At 36.6% G+C, this 16,661-nt stretch overlaps 1 protein-coding gene across 1 annotated transcript in view; it reads left to right on the top strand.

Moving 5' to 3' along the window:
• VPS13B (vacuolar protein sorting 13 homolog B) overlaps positions 1-16,661 on the top strand; it is an 858,817-nt gene that overhangs the window by 71,242 nt on the left and 770,914 nt on the right. The window contains exon 7 of the mRNA XM_025394335.1: positions 4,398-4,666. Coding sequence (XP_025250120.1) covers positions 4,398-4,666 — 269 coding nt within the window. The remainder of the gene's footprint in view (positions 1-4,397; positions 4,667-16,661) is intronic.

Consider the following 16,661-nt stretch of genomic DNA (forward strand, 5'->3'; position numbering starts at 1 on the left):
GTATAACCTCAAAATTTCCTAGTACATAATAGTATTGGTAATTTTTCTGCAAAACTTCACTTAAGTAAAATTGAATTATTTTAGTGCTGTTAATTAATGAAATGTAAACTTCATTGAAGGATATGTAATGTGGGAAAATACAGAGATCATTTTGATGTATTTCTTTCCCTTAGAATTTTAAGATAAAATAGGACAGATAGATGTGTCAGTAGTTAGTTAAGTATGATGTATGGTAGAATGGCAGAAAGTTTGATAAATATCATGAATGATCTGATGTAGAAAGATGAAAGGAATGACTGATTTCAACTTGGTATAGGGCCTGAGACTCAGAAAGTTTTAAGATGATTAATTTCCATAGATAAGGCCCTAAGAGAAGGGCATTTAAAACTTAGGAGCAAATAAACCAATTAAAAATGGGCAAAGAGACATTTCTCCAAAGAAGATAAACAAATAGCAAACAAGCAAATCAAAACCTCAATGACATACCACTTCACAGGTACTAGATGACTATAATAAAAAAAAATACAAAATAACAGGTATTGGTGAGGATGTGGAGAAATTGGAACTCATATAAGTTGTTGTTGGGAGTGTAAAATGGTATATAGTTGCTTTGGAAAACAATATGGCAGTTCTTCAAAACGTTAAATATAGAGTTACCATATTGACCCAGCAATTCCATTCCTACGTATATATCAAGAGAATTGATAACATATGTCCATGTAAAAACTTATATATGAAATGTTCATGGTAACATGTTCATAGTAGCCAAAAACTGGACACAGTTGAAATGTCTATCAACTGATGAATGGATTATCCAATTATGGTATATTCATACATTGGAGTATTATTTAGCTATACAAAAAAATGAAATACTGATATAGGCTTCAGCATGGATGAACCTTGAAAGCGTTATCTTAAGTGAAAGCAGCCAGTCAAAAGATAACACATGTGCTATGATTCCATTAGAAATGTTCAGAATAGGCAGTTCTGTAGAGGCAGGAAGTAGATTAGTAACCAGGATTTGAGGGGAGGAGAGAATGACTGCAAATAAGTAGGCTTCTTTTTGGAATGATGAAAATGTTCTAAAATTAGATAGTGGTGATGGGAGCAGAACTTGTGACTATTAAAAAAATCCCACTGAATTGTACACCTTTAAATGTTGAATTTTATGCTATTTAAACTTTATCTCATTAAAAAATCTTACTACGTTAAAGCATGGAGAACAACATGAATCAGAGTACATAGATATAAAACGTACCTTTATTTCACACTAGAGGGTAAATTTTTGTTAGACAATGCACTTCTGAGACAGAAACAGTGTCTTATACCTGGAGCAAACATAGCACGTAGAGGATACTTATTTTATTTTTTTCCAACATGACAAATTTCAAATATATGGAAAAGCTGTAAGAGTTATTATAAGGTGAACACTCACATACGTATCATCTAGAGTCTACTATTGATATTCTGTTACATTTGCTTCATCACATATCGGTTCATCTAACATGCCTTTCTCTATTTATCAATAAAATGATTGTTTTTGATGCCTTTCAAGTTAAGTTACAAACATTGGTACACTTCACCCCTAACCCTCAGCTGCCTGTTGTTATATAGAGTTTCTACTAAGTGGGTGATTTTAGTTTTTTTTGGAAGTTAAATCTCCAAAGTAAAATTCAGTGAGTTTGAGAAATACATACACCTGTGTGATGCAAAACACTCATCAAGATATAGGTCATTTACAGCTGAGATAGTTTCTTATACCCCTTTCTAGTCATCCCCCTTTCACCTGCCTGCCTCCCCTCGAGAAAACACTATTCTGAAGTTCCTTAAAACTATAGATTTAGTTTTGCTGATTCTAGAATTTCATATAAATGGAAACAGTATGTATAAAGGTTTCTTTCATTAAGCATAGTGTGTTTGGTATTTATCTATGTTGTTGCATATAGCAGTCGTTCTTTCCTTTTCATTGCTAGATACATTGTATGAATATACCATGTGAATATACTATAGTTTATTTTACCATTCAGTTGTTGATGGACACTTGGGCTGTTTTTCGTTTTTGGCTATTATAAATAAAACTTTCATAGATATTTTTGTAGAAATTTCGCATAGACATGTGCTATTCTTTCTTTTGGGTAAATACTTAAGAGTAGAATTATATGTTTATTTTTCAAAGAAACTTCCATAACTTTTTCCAATGTGATTGTACCATTTTATATTCCTATCAACAATGTGTAAGAGTTGCAGTTGGCCTACATCCTTGCTAACATTCAATGGTGTATTTTTTCACTTTTTTGCCATTGGGATGAGTGTGTTGTGGTATCTTATGGTTTTTTAATTTGCATTTTTTGATGGCTAATTATTTTGAATTTTTAATGTGATTATAGGCCTTTATCTACCTTTGTGAAGTATGTGTTAAATATTTGTCCATTTAAAGCTTTTTTGTGTCTTTTTAAAATTTTATTTTACTTTATGTATTTATTATTTATTTATTTACATAGTCTCACTCTTGCCCAGGCTGGAGTATGATGGCATGATCATAGCTCACTGCAGCCTTGAACTCCTGGGCTCAAGCAATCCTCCAGCCTCAGCCTCCTGAGTGGCTGGGACTACAGGTGCATGACACTGAGTGTGGCTGATAAATTTTTTTTTTTTAAAATTTTTGTCGAGGTGGGGGGGTCTCACTTTGTTGTAGCAGGCTGTTCTTGAACTCCTGGCTTCATGTGATTCTGCCATCTCGGGCTCCCAAAGTGCTGGGATTATAGGAATGAGCCAGTGGGCCCAACAGGGTTTGCAACTTATATAAAACTTATTCTGAACTACAATGGCTAAAGTGTCTTGGTACTATTATTTTAGTTACTCTAGTTAATTCTTATTAAGCCTTTTCCTTCTCAGGTGAAAGAAGGCAAACATTCATAACCTGTAAATGTAGAATGTTCCAAGAGTCTCCTGTCATAAGAGTTTAAAAAGTTTTAAAGCTTTTTCAATAAGAAAACCTGTAAGGATGTTATTTAAAGATTTAAAAGAGTATGTGTATTTATAGATTTATCAATGGAGAGTAGATATGAGTGAATCTGCTGGAGACTACTTTTCCTATGGTGTATTTTTTTTTTTTTTTAGACAGGGTCTAGGGTCTTGCTCTGTCACCCAGGCTGCAGTGCAGTGGTATGATCATGGCTCACTGCAATGCTTGCCTCCTGGCTTCAAGTGATTCTCGTGCCACCTCAGCCTCCCAAGTTGCTGTGACCATAATGGGTGCACACCACCACACCCAGACAATTTTTTTTGTTTTTTTAGTAGGGATAGGGTTTCACCGTGTTGCCCAGGCTGGTCTTGAACTCCTGAGCTCAGGTGATCTGCCCACTTTGGCCTCCCAAAGTGCTGGGATTACAGGTGTATGTCACTGATCCTGGCCCCTATGAATTTTACACCTGGACAGTTTTTTGTACTTTTAGTAGGGACAGGGTTTCATCATGTTGCTGAGGCTGGTCTCGAACTCCTGAGCTCAGGTGATCTGCCCATCTCGGCCTCCCAAAGTTCTGGGATTACAGGTGCTAGTCACTGTTCCTGGTCCCTGTGAAATTTTTAAAAAGTAATTTTTTTTTTTCCTAAATTTCATGATGCCTCTTTTGTTTATATAGCTAGAATAATATTAAGGGACTTTGATGGAGTTTGTCTTTACAAAGGTGGCATAAATTAAAGAGTGGTTGGAATGTAAATCTTTGGTCTGCCAATTTGTAACCAAATAAAATTTCTTCCCTATAATTTTTTCATCTGTACAACAGGAAAGGTATATAATATCTTACTTGCTAGTAAGAAAGAGGCCCCAACATTATTATTTTTCTTAGCTACATATAAAAGTCATTTTATTGTAATGTTTGCTTTCATCTTTGGGATAATTCTTGTTTGGGCAGGGGTACATTTTGCCTAGAAGCACTTTCCATTTTTTTTTCCTCCATGGGTGCATCAGGAAATGAAGAATATTTCTTGGATCTTTGTGGTATTACATTTCTGAGAAAAGTCAGTTTTTCAATATATCAGCCTTATTTTTGAGAGGTAGGTTTTTTGTTGTTGGTTTAAAACATCATGAGCGATGTTAAATAATTAATTTATTCTTTGTCTTTATCAAATACAGTTAAAAGTTATGTGCAGTTGATAAGCTACTTTCCACATCACATTAACCATAACCTACTAAAGGAGATTGATACAGTACAACATACAGAAACTTGAGAGTCATAATGCTAAATTATTGGTTTCAAATAATAATAATCAATGTATCATTTGTTTATATCTTATAATAGAAGGATATGGGAGGAAAAATTGTGAAGGATGTGTATTTCTATTTTCTTAGTTAAATTCTTTTGACTTATTTAAAGTGACTTAATTTTAATTGATAGGTTCTGAAGATGAAACAAGAATAGATATGCAATATCCTACTCAGTATAAAGGTCAAGAGTTATATTCACAGCAAGATGAGGAGCAGCCACAGGGATGGGTATCATGGGCCTGGTCCTTTGTGCCTGCAATTGTGAGTTATGACGATGGCGAGGAAGACTTTGTTGGGAATGATCCTGCATCAACCACGCATCAGCAAAAAGCACAGGCTTTGAAGGATCCTATTGTTTCTATAGGATTTTATTGCACAAAGGCAACGGTGACTTTCAAAGTAGGTCTTTTCTCTTGCTGTTTATATCTGTAGCAACTTTAATACTTAAATTTGGATTGTTAGTACAATTCTAGCTTCATTCAAGTTTGTTTTGCATTCAGTAGATGTGAGATAGAGTCTAACAGTTCTTACTTCATAAAATTACATGGCTCCTCCACTTGAAATCTTTGAATTTTGATCCCTTCCTGTCTTCTTAGGGCCTTCTCCACATTTCTTTTTTATTAGCTTCATGGATAGTTTTTTGCCCTATTGAATCATTCACTTGGTGTACAAACATGCCTTAATATTGTCATTAAAAAAGAAAGGAACAGCAAAAATTTTCCCTTGAATTCTTTTACCCATCAGGTACGGTTTCATTTCTGTGCTTGCCTTCGTAACAATCATAACAGTCTCTGTCTCTCTCTCTCTTTTTTTTTTTTTTGAGACAGGGTCTGGCCTAGGCTGGAGTGCAGTGGTGCAATCACAGCTCATTGCAACCTCTGCCTCTCGGGCTCAAGACATCCTCTCACCTCAGCCTCCCGAGCAGCTGGGACTACAGGCATGTGCCACTGTGCCCAGCTAATTTTTTTTTTCTTTTTAAAAATATTTTGTAGAGATGGGGTTTTGCCATGTTGCCCAGGCTGGTCTCACTCCTAGGCTCAAGCGTTTTTCCCCCTTTGGCCTCCCAATGTGCTAGGATTACAGGTGTTAGCCATCATGCCCAGCCTCATAACAAATTTTTGTTTTTAAAGGATTATTTATATATAATTATCTCTTTCCTCATTTGTTTCGCTTTTAAGGACAAATTTGTTAACTAGGTCCTCTTCTAGCTATTTTTCCAGCAGTATTTAACATAATTTGACGACTTCTTCCATTAAAATAATGCATGTAAAATATCTATTCTCATCTATACAAAAATATATATAATATATACAAATAGGTGTATGTCCAGGTCAAAGAATAATAAAGTAAATACCCTTTTACTTGAAGAAATACAAAATTATGCCATGCACGGTGGCTCGCACCTGTAATCCCAGTCCCCCTGCATCTCAGCCAAAAGAAATATAAAATTGCTAGTAGCTTTGATCCCCCATGTATTCTTCTTTGATCATATTTTACCTTCTGTTCCTCTCACATATAACCCAAACTTAATTTTTGAGTTATTTGTTTCCTGGACTTTTATAATACTATTACCATGCCTGTAATAGTCCCGAGTAATATCTTAATTCATTCAACAAATATTCTCAGTGCCAGCTGTGTCTAGGCATTGTTTTGTCTCCAGAGATACCAGAGTGAACAGATATAAATTCCTGCTTTTTCAAACTTAAGTTGATATTATAAACAAATAACATATATATTGTGTTCATTGAATATAAAGGTTATGTAGAAAAATCAAGTGGGGGCCTGGTGCAGTGGCTCACGCCTGTAATCCCAGCGCTTTGGGAGGCCGAGGTGGCCAGATCACCTGAGATCTGGAATTCGAGATCAGTCGGACCAACATGGAGAAACCCCATCTCTACTAAAAAAAAAAATTAGCCGGTCAGCCGGGTGTGATGGCGCATGCTATCATGCTGTAATCCCAGCTACTCGGGAGGCTGAGGCAGGAGAATTGCTTGAACCCGGGAGGTGGAGGTTGTGGTGAGCCGAGATCGTGCCATTGCACTCCAGCCTGGGCAACAAGAGTGAAACTGTGTCTCAAAAAAAAAAAAAAAATCAAGTGGGAAGAGGAATAGTGAGTGCTTTCACTAGAGGGGAAATTATGCAGTTTAAAATGGGATCATCAGGGAAGGCCTTATTATGAAGGGAATATTAAAGCAAAGACTTGCGAAAGAGGAAGCCTTATTAATATCTGAGAATGAACCTTCCAGTAATAACAAATGTAAAGGCACCAGAGTTCAAGGAACCGCAAGGAAGCCAATAGTATCATGAGATATTGTAAATGAATGTGGTATGAAAGATAAGAGGGGTGATGAGGTTTGGAGTGGTTCCTAAGTTGTAAACTGTGTAGATCATTTTTGGGACTTTGTCTTTTATTCCGAGTGAGATAAACAATATTTGACCAGTTTTTAGAAGAATTATATGATGATCTGGGTTATATTTTAATCTGGATCACTGTGGCTGCTGTGTTGGAAGCAAAAGTAAGGAAAAGAAATAGATAGGAATGCAATTTTCAAGCAGGAGATGGTAATGACTTGGACTAGGGTGATAGCAAGTGGAGGTGATGAAAAGTGATTGTGTTTTGGATGTGTTTTGAAGGTCAAATAGGCAGAATTTCCTGATAGATTTTATTATGAGACATGAATGAAAAAAAAAAAGATGATCCAAGGATGGCTTTTGAACAACTAGAAGAGTTGAGCTCTGACATTTTGAGATGACTGGGATTAGGAGAAGACTATATTTGAGATGAAGATGAGGAATTTAGTTTTGGGTATGTTTAAGATGCCTGCTGTATATTTAAGTAGAGTAATTCCGTGGGCAGTTGGATATATGAATCTAGAATTCAGGTTAGAAATTTGCCTAGATGCATTTATTTGATAGTCATGATTTTGTTAAAACTGAAATTAGTGTAGAACAGAAAAAAGAGGTTCTAGAGCCAAGCTCTGGGGCACTGTGATGGTAAGAAATTGGAAAGATGAGGAAGAAATAGCAAAGGAAGCTGAGAATAAGTGATCAATATTGTAGGCAGAAAACCAAGAGACTGGAAGGTAAGTGCCATAAATGTTTTAAAGAGGAGGGAATAGATTATTTGTAAGAATGGATCCTTGGATTTGACAGTGTGGAAATTACTGGTGATTTTGAGCAGAGCAGTGATATGACACTGTTGGAATCTTAGTTGGAGTTGGTTAAAAGTGAATGGGAAGACTGGTAGAAATGTAAAATAGTGCATCTGCTGTGGAATATAGTTTGGTGGTTCCACAAAAAATTAAATGTAGAATTACCATATAATCTAGCCATTTTATTTCTAGGTATGTACTCAAAAGAATAAAAAACTAGTATTCAAACAGATTGATGTACATAAATGTTCATGGTAACTCTATTCAGTGATCTCCCAAAATGGAAACAATCCAAATGTTCATCAGTGGATGAATGAATAAACAAATTATGGTATATACATACAGTGAAATAATATTCAACCATAAAAAAATGAAATTTTGACCAGGTGTGGTGGCTCATGCCTGTAATCCCAGCACTTCGGGAGGCTGAGGTGGGTGGATCATGAGGTCAGGAGTTCAAGACCAGCCTGGCCAACATGGTGAAACCCTGTCTCTACTAAAAATACAAAAAGCTGGGCATGGTGGTGGGTACCTGTAGTCCCAGCTATTCAGGAGGCTGAGGCAGGAGAATCGCTTGAACCTGGGAGGCAGAGTTGCAGTGGGCCAAGATCACGCCATTGCACTCCAGCCTGGGCAACAATAGTGAAACTCCATCATAAAAAAAAAAAAATGAATGAAGTTCTGATGCATGCTAAACATGAATGAACCTTGAAAGTTCTATGCTAAGTGAAATTAGCCAGACACAAAAGGACAAAGATTGTGTGATTCCACTTAGATGATGTTCTCTAGAGAGACAGAATAGGCTATATGTATGTATGAAAGGGAGTTTATTAAGGAGATTGACTCACACGATCACAAGGTAAAGTCCCATGATAGGCGTGTCTACAGGTTGAGGAGCAAGGAAACCAGTGGTGGATCAGTCCAAGTCCCAAAACCTCAAAAGTAGGGAAGCTGACAGTGCAGCTTCCAGTGTGGGCCAAAGGCCTGAGAGCCCCTGGCAAACCACAGGTGTAAGTCCCAAAGTCTAAAAGCTGAAGAACTTGGAGTCTGATGTTCAAGGGCAGGAAGCATCCAGCACAGGAGAAAGATGAAGGCCAGAAGACTCAGCAAGTCTAGTCCTTCCACATTCATCTGCCTGCTTTATCCTAGCCATGCTTCCAGCTGGTTAGATGGTGCCCACCCAGATTGAGGGTGGGTCTGCATCTCCCAGTCCACTGACTCAAATGTTAATCTCCTTTGGCAGGACACACCCAAGAACAATACTTTGCAGCCTTCAATCCAATCAAGTTGACAATCAGTATTAACCATCACTGATGAGGTATTTAGAATAGGCAAAATCACAGAAACAGAGAGTAGAATAGACATTGCTAGGGGCTGTAGGATACAGGGAAGTTGAGTTAGTGCTTAATAGGTAGAGTTTCTGCCTAGTATGATGTAAAAGCTCTGCAAACATGGTGGGGATAGTTATGCAATATTTTGTACTAAATGCCACTGAATTGTATACTGACAGGTGGTTAAATCTATAAATTTTATTGTGTATATTTTATCATGCAAAAAGGACAGATAAAAATGCAAATGGTAGTAGAGTAATTGTTGAAGAGTACAGAAAACTCTTTCAAGATGGTTTTGTTATAAAGAGCATAGAAATGGGGAAATAGCTGGTTGGGGTTGTGGAGCTAAAGACTTTTTTTTGAAAGATGGGAGTAATTATAGCATATTTGTTTGGTGATATGAGTGATCTAATAGAGAGGAAAAAATTGATATAGGCAAGAGGGGGAGAATTGCTGGCGTAATATTCTTGAGAAGAGAAGAGGGCTTGGCACCTTTTGTAGAGGTGGAAAGTCTGATGACCTCTAATGGGACAATAGGTCATTCATTCATGATAGCAGGAGAGAAAGCAATGTGTTCTTGCACCCACATAAGTGGTTTGGTAGAAAAGGTGGTAGTGGTTTTTGAAAGTTCTCTTCTGATTATTTTTTTCTTTAAATAGTTCTCTTAACTCAGAGTAAACATGGGAAAGGAGGAGAAGCTTTGAGGAAGGGGAAGAAGGTGTAAAATTGTCATCTTGGGGAGGATGAGGAGTAATTGCCTTTGAATATGTATGTTCACTAGGGACACTAAGGACCTACTACACAAAAGTGATCATGAATTTGAAGATATACCAGTCATTGTGGTTGTATATATTTTCTGGTCATATTCTGTTGCTTTAGTTAGGGTAATGGTGAAAATAATCTGGAGGACAAGATCAATGCAGAAGAGGAGGTCAAAAAACTGAGAAATCAGACTTTTGGAATGATCATCTCTCTGGATATTGAAATCACCAAGAATTATGACAGTGGTAGTGTGGGACTGAATCCAAAATTAAATCTTCAGACAACTAGTAGAATGACGTGGGATTGATTTATGAGTCTAAGAAAGAAGGATGATGGGTCTTACAGTCTGTTCCATATATTTTGCTATATTTTGAAAAATGCTGATGTAAATGTTCTGGTACAGATCTTCTGACATATATATGTAGAAGAGTTTCTTTGGGATATACTTCTTTTACTTTAAAAATTTTATCGCCGGACACAGTGGCTCACGCCTGTAATCCCAGCACTTTAGGAGGCCAAGACAGGCGGATCGCTTGAGCCCAGGAGTTCCAGAGCAGCCATGCCAATATGGTGAAACTATCTGTACAGAATAATACAAAAATTAGCCAAGCAGGATGGCATGTGCGTGTAGTATGAGATACTTACCAGGCTGAGGTGAGAGGATAGCTTGAGCTGGAAGAGTGGAGGTTGAATTGAGCTGAGATCATGCCACTGCCACTCCATCCTGGGTGACAGAGCAAGATCTTGCCTCAAAAAAAAAAAAAAAAAAAAAAAAAAAAAAGAAAAAAAAAAATTATGTCTGGATTACCAGGGACTTTTTGTAGTTGTTTTTGGTGCTTCTCCTTTTCTGTCTGACCTTTAAATGTTGGCATATAGGGCTTGGTCTCTGGTCCTCTCATCTTTTCTATCTACACACTCCCAAGGTGATATAACTCGATCATGATATAGATGCTGATAGACTATCAAATTTGTGTCTCCACTTTTCACTTTTCCCTGAGCTCTAGAATTCAACTGCCTATTTTATATTTCCACTTTCATATCTGATTGATACTTAACACAAACAGAACTCTTGATTTTTCTTTGCAGTTGTGCACCCCCCACCCCCACTATTTTACCTTTCATTATATTGCAACATTATCTACTAATTTGCTCAGGCTTAACATTTATCAGTATCTTTTCTTCTCCCACCACATCTAATCAGTCAGCATGTTCTATCAGCTGTACCTCTAGGATGCAGTCATTTCTCATTAACTTTATTGCAACTTATAGACCAGTGGTTTTCAAACTTTTTGATCTCAAGACTCCAGGAAACCTTTGCACTCTTAAAAATTATTGGGAACTCTGAGGCGTTTTGTTTATTCAGATTACATCTACTCATATTTATGGTATTAGAAATTAAAACAAATCTTAAGAATATGTATTTATTAATTTATTTTAAAATAAATTTATTATATGTTGATGTGAATATCATTTTATAGTAAAAGTAAAATTGCTATATTTTAAAAGGTAAGAAGGGACATGCATTGGTTTTATTTTTGTAAATATCTTGAATGTCTGGCTTAGTAGAAGATAGCTGAATTTTCATGTCTGCTTCAGTATTTAGTCTGTTAGGACATGTTTTAATTAATGTATATGAAGAACATCGAGCCTCACATAGATATTTATTTGGAAAGGAAGGGGTATTTTAATAGCCTTTTCAAAAATTGTGGATATTCCTTTTGATATTACACTAAAACTTATTAAGTGGTAATTTTAAAAGATTTGTTGGGCTGGGCGTAATGGCTCACACCTGTAATCCCAGCACTTTGGGAGGCTGAGGTGGCAGATCATGAGGTCAGGAGTTTGAGACCAGCCTGGTCAACATGGTGAAACCACGTCTCCACTAAAAATGCAAAAATTAGCCTGGTGTGGTGGTGGATGCCTGTAATCCCAGCTACTCTGGAGGCTGAAGCAGGAGAATTGCTTGAACCCGGGAGGTGGAGGTTGCAGTGAGCCAATGTCGTGCCACTGCACTCCAGCCTGGGTGACAGAGCAAGATACTATCTCAAAAAAAAAAAAAAAAGATTTGTTGTTTCTTCAGCACTTAGAAATTGCCTGGTATATTTTCTACAAATATTTATTTTTTGAATTAGTATGTGCATCCATCCATTATCCATACATCTGCCCACCTTTTCATCTGCTTTTCAGTTTACAAAAATTTATGGACTAATTTTTTAGGTTTTATTTCTTCTCCAATTTCATTTTTTGTGGGTTTATTGTTTCATGTCTGCATTTTTGTAAAGGAGATAAATCCATGTGAAATGAGCTAAACTTTTGAAATAGTAGTATAGATATTATTCCAGGCAACTTGTTACATTGTGGGGTTATAGCAGTGGGGAAAAAAAATGTTTCTGTTACCATGGTTTTAAATTTGGCATAGATTTTCTTTGTATTAGTACTAAAGCTACACAATTTATAACTACAACAGATGGCAAGTTATAAAATACTTGACAATAGTCGGGCACGGTGGCTCACGCCTATAATCCCAGCACTTCGGGAAGCTGAGGCGGGCGGATCATGAGGTTAAGTGTTCAAGAACAGCCTGGCCAATATGGTGAAACCCTGTCTCTACTAAAAAAAAAAAAATTTGCAAATAAGTATTAAAGACTTTTCTGCTTAAGATAATTCAGTATTTTCTAATATGACAAAAGTTGAAAAGTAGAAAATAAGTTTCAACTAAAGTTTGTGTCATAACTTGATTGATTTAATTTTTTAAAGTTTGGGCAAAAGATAATGCGTATATTAGCTGTACTATCTTAACGTCATTCTCAATTCTACTGAAAAAATTATTTTTGTAATTGAATTCACTGATTTAGCATTGATTAAATTAAAGGGATAAGGATTCATCTTCAAAATTAAAGCATAATAAAATAAGATATTAAAAAATAAAAAGGCAACTGTTGACAAATATTGTTGGATATATTGTCAGTTTTTTTAACATCAAAAGTCCTGATATGTAGCCTGGGCAACATAGTGAGACCCTGTCTGTACAAAAAATAAATAAATAAATTAGCAGGGATGATGGCACTTGCCTGTAATCCTAGCAACTTAGGAGGCTGAGGTGGGAGGATTGCTTGAGTCCAGGAGTTTGAGCTGCCATGAGCCATGTTTGCACCACTGTACTCTAGCCTGGGTGACAGAGCAAGAGTGTGTCTCCTTAAAAAAAAAAAAAAAAAGTCTGACATTTTGTAAAAAGAAAAAAAAGATACATTTTCAGTTTTAGATGATCAGAATAAAGCACTTATTTTTGTAGAAGTTTTTGAGGGAAGTCAAGGATTGCAAGTTAGGTACTGTCCTTTTTGGTGATTTTTGCCTGTTTACTTTTAAATTTGAAATTATTCTGACACATTTCTGTTAACTTGATTGTTGGGAGGAATTATATTCAACTGAATAAGTCAAAATAGGCATTTATCCAATCTGGGCAACATAGTGAGACCCCATCTTTATTAAAAAAAAATAGCCAGGTGCAGTAGTGTGCACCTGTAGTCCTAGCTACTTTGCAAACTGAAGTGGAAGGATTTCTTGAGCCCTGGAGGTTTTAGGCTGCAGTGACCCATGATCTTGCTACTGCACTGCAGCTGGAGCGACAGAGGAAGACCTTGTGTGAAAAACACAAACAAAAGCAAACAACAACAAAACAAAATAGTCGTTTGTGTATAAAACTTTTATAGACTTTTTGGGCAGTATTTGTCAACATCTTTTTATAATTTTAGAACATTTATGTTTCTCAAAGTTTTCTCTTAGGGAGATACCTTGATATTAAGGAGGAAAGCATTAGAATTCATTGTTCAGCTTGGATTCGAAGAATGTTTGGAATTAATTTCTGGTTCATATTTTGGTTAAGAAAACAAGATCATGTTTCTACATTAGCATTTCGAACAGTTGATATCAGTCAAGCAAAAATCATGCCAAATTAAATCTAGCATTTTTCTAATAATGTTTAAAATAGTTCTTGTAATGTTCGAGTCTTTTTTTATTTTCAGACGGAGTCTTGCACTGTTGCTCAGGCTGGAGTGCAGTGGTGCAATCTCGACTCACTGCAAGCTCCGCCTCCCGGGTTCACGCCATTCTCCTGCCTCAGCCTCCCGAGTAGCGGAGACTACAGGCGCCCGCCACCACGCCCGGCTAATTTTTTGTATTTTTTTTTAGTAGAGATGGGGTTTCACCGTGTTAGCCAGGATGATCTCGATCTCCTGACCTCGTGATCCGCCTGCCTTGGCCTCCCAAAGTGCTGGGATTATAGGTGTGAGCCACCGCAGGAGTCCTTTTAATCAATTAATTGCTTTTTCTCTCTAATAATTGTAGACAGCTGAAGAGGGATCAATTTAAAAAAAATTCAAGTTTACTTCAGTAATCATTCTAGATGACAGAATTGTACTTTAAAATAGCTACATTGTATATTTAAGTACTAGAAACATCCAAGAAATAGGAGCCTACATTACATAAAAATATAAAATATAAAAAGCTTTATTATAAATAATGAGAATAATCAGTTGATACTCAATATAGAGAAGTCACTGTGCTTAAAATTGTAACTTTTAGTTCAAGAACTTTTATTGGGCCTAAGTTAAATACTGGTTTTTTTAAAAAGTGAGCTTTGACTTTGCATTTAAAAGTGATGAATATATCTATTTCCTAAGAATGAGGGGAAGTAAATAATTGGCAAACACAGGCTGAATACGGTTTTTTAAAAGTAACTTTTTCTTTTTGGAATAATTTTAGAATTACAGACAGGATGCAAAGATAGTAGAGAGTTCCCTTATAATCCTTACCCAGTTTCCCTTATTGTTATGTTATCACAACATATTTGTCAAAATTAAGAAACCTTCATTGATGCATTACTGTTAAATTTTAAACATTAATTGAATTTCATGATATCTTTTTTCTGTACCATGATTCAAACCAGGATACCATGTTGCATTTAAAATAGTACTTTTGAAAAATAATTTATTTAATTTTTGAAACATATAAATAATTTGTTGTAAGCATCTGGGGAGTAAGAATTTTTTGTTTTGTTAGTATCTAGATTAGTACAGGTATACCTCAGAGATATTGTGGATTTGGTTCTATGCCATTGCAATAAAGTGAATATAGCAATAAAGCGAGTCACAGAAATTTTTTGTTTTGCCCAATGCATAAAAAGTTATGTTTGCACAATACCGTAGTTTAAGTGTCCAACAATATGTCTAAAAACACTATACATACCTTAATTAAAAGTACTTTATTGGTAAAAAATGCTAACAATCATCTGTACTTTTAGCAAGTCATAACTTTTTGCTGGTGGAGGGTCTTGACTCAGTATTGATGGTTGCTATCTGATCAGGGTGGTGGTTGCTAAAGGTTGGAGTGGCAGAGGCAGTTTCTCAAAATAAGACAGCAGTGAAGTGTGCCACATTAATTGACTGTTTCATGGAAGATTTCTCTGTAGCATGGGATGCTGTTTGACTGAATTTTACTCAGAGTAGGACTATTTTTGTTTGAGACAGAGTCTCTCTCTGTCACCTAGGCTGGAGTGTAGTGGTATGATTTCGGCTGACTGCAACCTCTGCCTCCCACCTCAGCCTCCCGAGTAGCTGGGACTACAGGCATGCACCACCACGCTTGGCTAATTTTTGTATTTTCAGTAGAGATGGGGTTTTACCACATTGGCTAGGCTGGTGTCAAACTCCTGGCCTCAAGTAATCCACCTGACTTGGCCTCCCAAAGTGCTGGCAATACATGCGTGAGCCACCGTGTCTGGCCTCAGAGTAGAACCTCTGTCGAAATTGAAGTCAGTCATTTTCAAACACTACTGCTACTTTATCGACTAAATATACAGAACATTCTAAATTCATTGTCATTTCAACAATGTTCCCAGCATCTTCACCACGAGTAGATTCCATCTTCAAAAATCACTTTCTTTATTTATCCATAAGAAGCAAGTCCTCTTCAGGCTCCATTTCTAAATCTAATTCTCTAGTAGTTACTTCCTCCACCTAAGTCTCGAACACCCCAAAGTCATCCGGGAGGGTTAAAATCAACTTCTTTCAAGCTCTTGTTAATGTGGATCGTTTGACCTCCTTCTATGAATCACGAATGTTCTTAATGGAATCTGGAATGGTGAACCCTTTCAAAAAAGTTTTTGATTTACTTTGCCTAGGAATCACTATCTATGGTGGCTATAGCCTTACAAAATGTATTTCTTAAATAATAAGACTTGAACTTCAACGTTACTCCTAATCCATGGGCTGCAGAATGGATGTCATTTTAGCAGGCATGAAAAACAATATTCATCTCCTTGTATATCTCCATCAGAGGTGTAGGGTGACCAGGTGCATTGTCAGTGAGCAGTAGTATTTTAAGAGGAGTCCTTTTTTTTTGAGCAGTAGGTTTCCATAGGCTTAAAATATTTAGTAAACCATGCCATAAACAGATGTACTGTCATTCAGTCATTTTTTTATTCCATTCATAGAGCACAAGCAGAGTAGATTTAGCATGATTCTTAAGGGCCCTAGGATTTTCAGAATGGTAAATGGACTCTATCTTCAACTTACAGTTACCAGATATGTTAGCCCCTAACAAGAGCATCTGCCTGTCTTTTGAAGCTTTGAAGCCAAGCACTGACTTCTGTCTAGCTCAGATCTCATCTTCTTCCAGGAGAAGGCTCTTTGGTCTATGTTGAAATTCTGTTGATTAGTGTAGCCACTTTTGTTAATTATCTTAGCCAGGTCTTCTGGGTAACTGTGTGCAGCTTCTACGTCAACTCTTGCTGTTTATCTTGCACTTTTATGGTATGGAGACGTCTTCTTTCCATAAGGCTCATGAACAGACCTCTGCTACTGTCAGACTTTTCTCCTGCAGCTTTCTTATGTCTATTAGCCTACATGGAATTTAAGAGTTAGGGCTTTGCTCTGGATTCAGCTTTAGCTTAAGGGAGTGTTGTGGCTGGTTTGATTGTCTATCCAGACCACTCAAAATTCCTCCATATCAACAGGCTGTTTTACTTCCTTATCACTTGTGTGTACACTTTTAATTTCCTTCAAGACTTTTTCTTTTGCATTAATAACTGGGCCAACTGTTTGGCTCAAGATGCCTACCTTTCGGCCTGTCTTGGCTTTTACATCCCTTCCT

This window comes from Theropithecus gelada, chromosome 8 (genome assembly GCF_003255815.1).
Source record: "Theropithecus gelada isolate Dixy chromosome 8, Tgel_1.0, whole genome shotgun sequence".
In the NCBI taxonomy this organism is placed as follows: domain Eukaryota; kingdom Metazoa; phylum Chordata; class Mammalia; order Primates; family Cercopithecidae; genus Theropithecus; species Theropithecus gelada.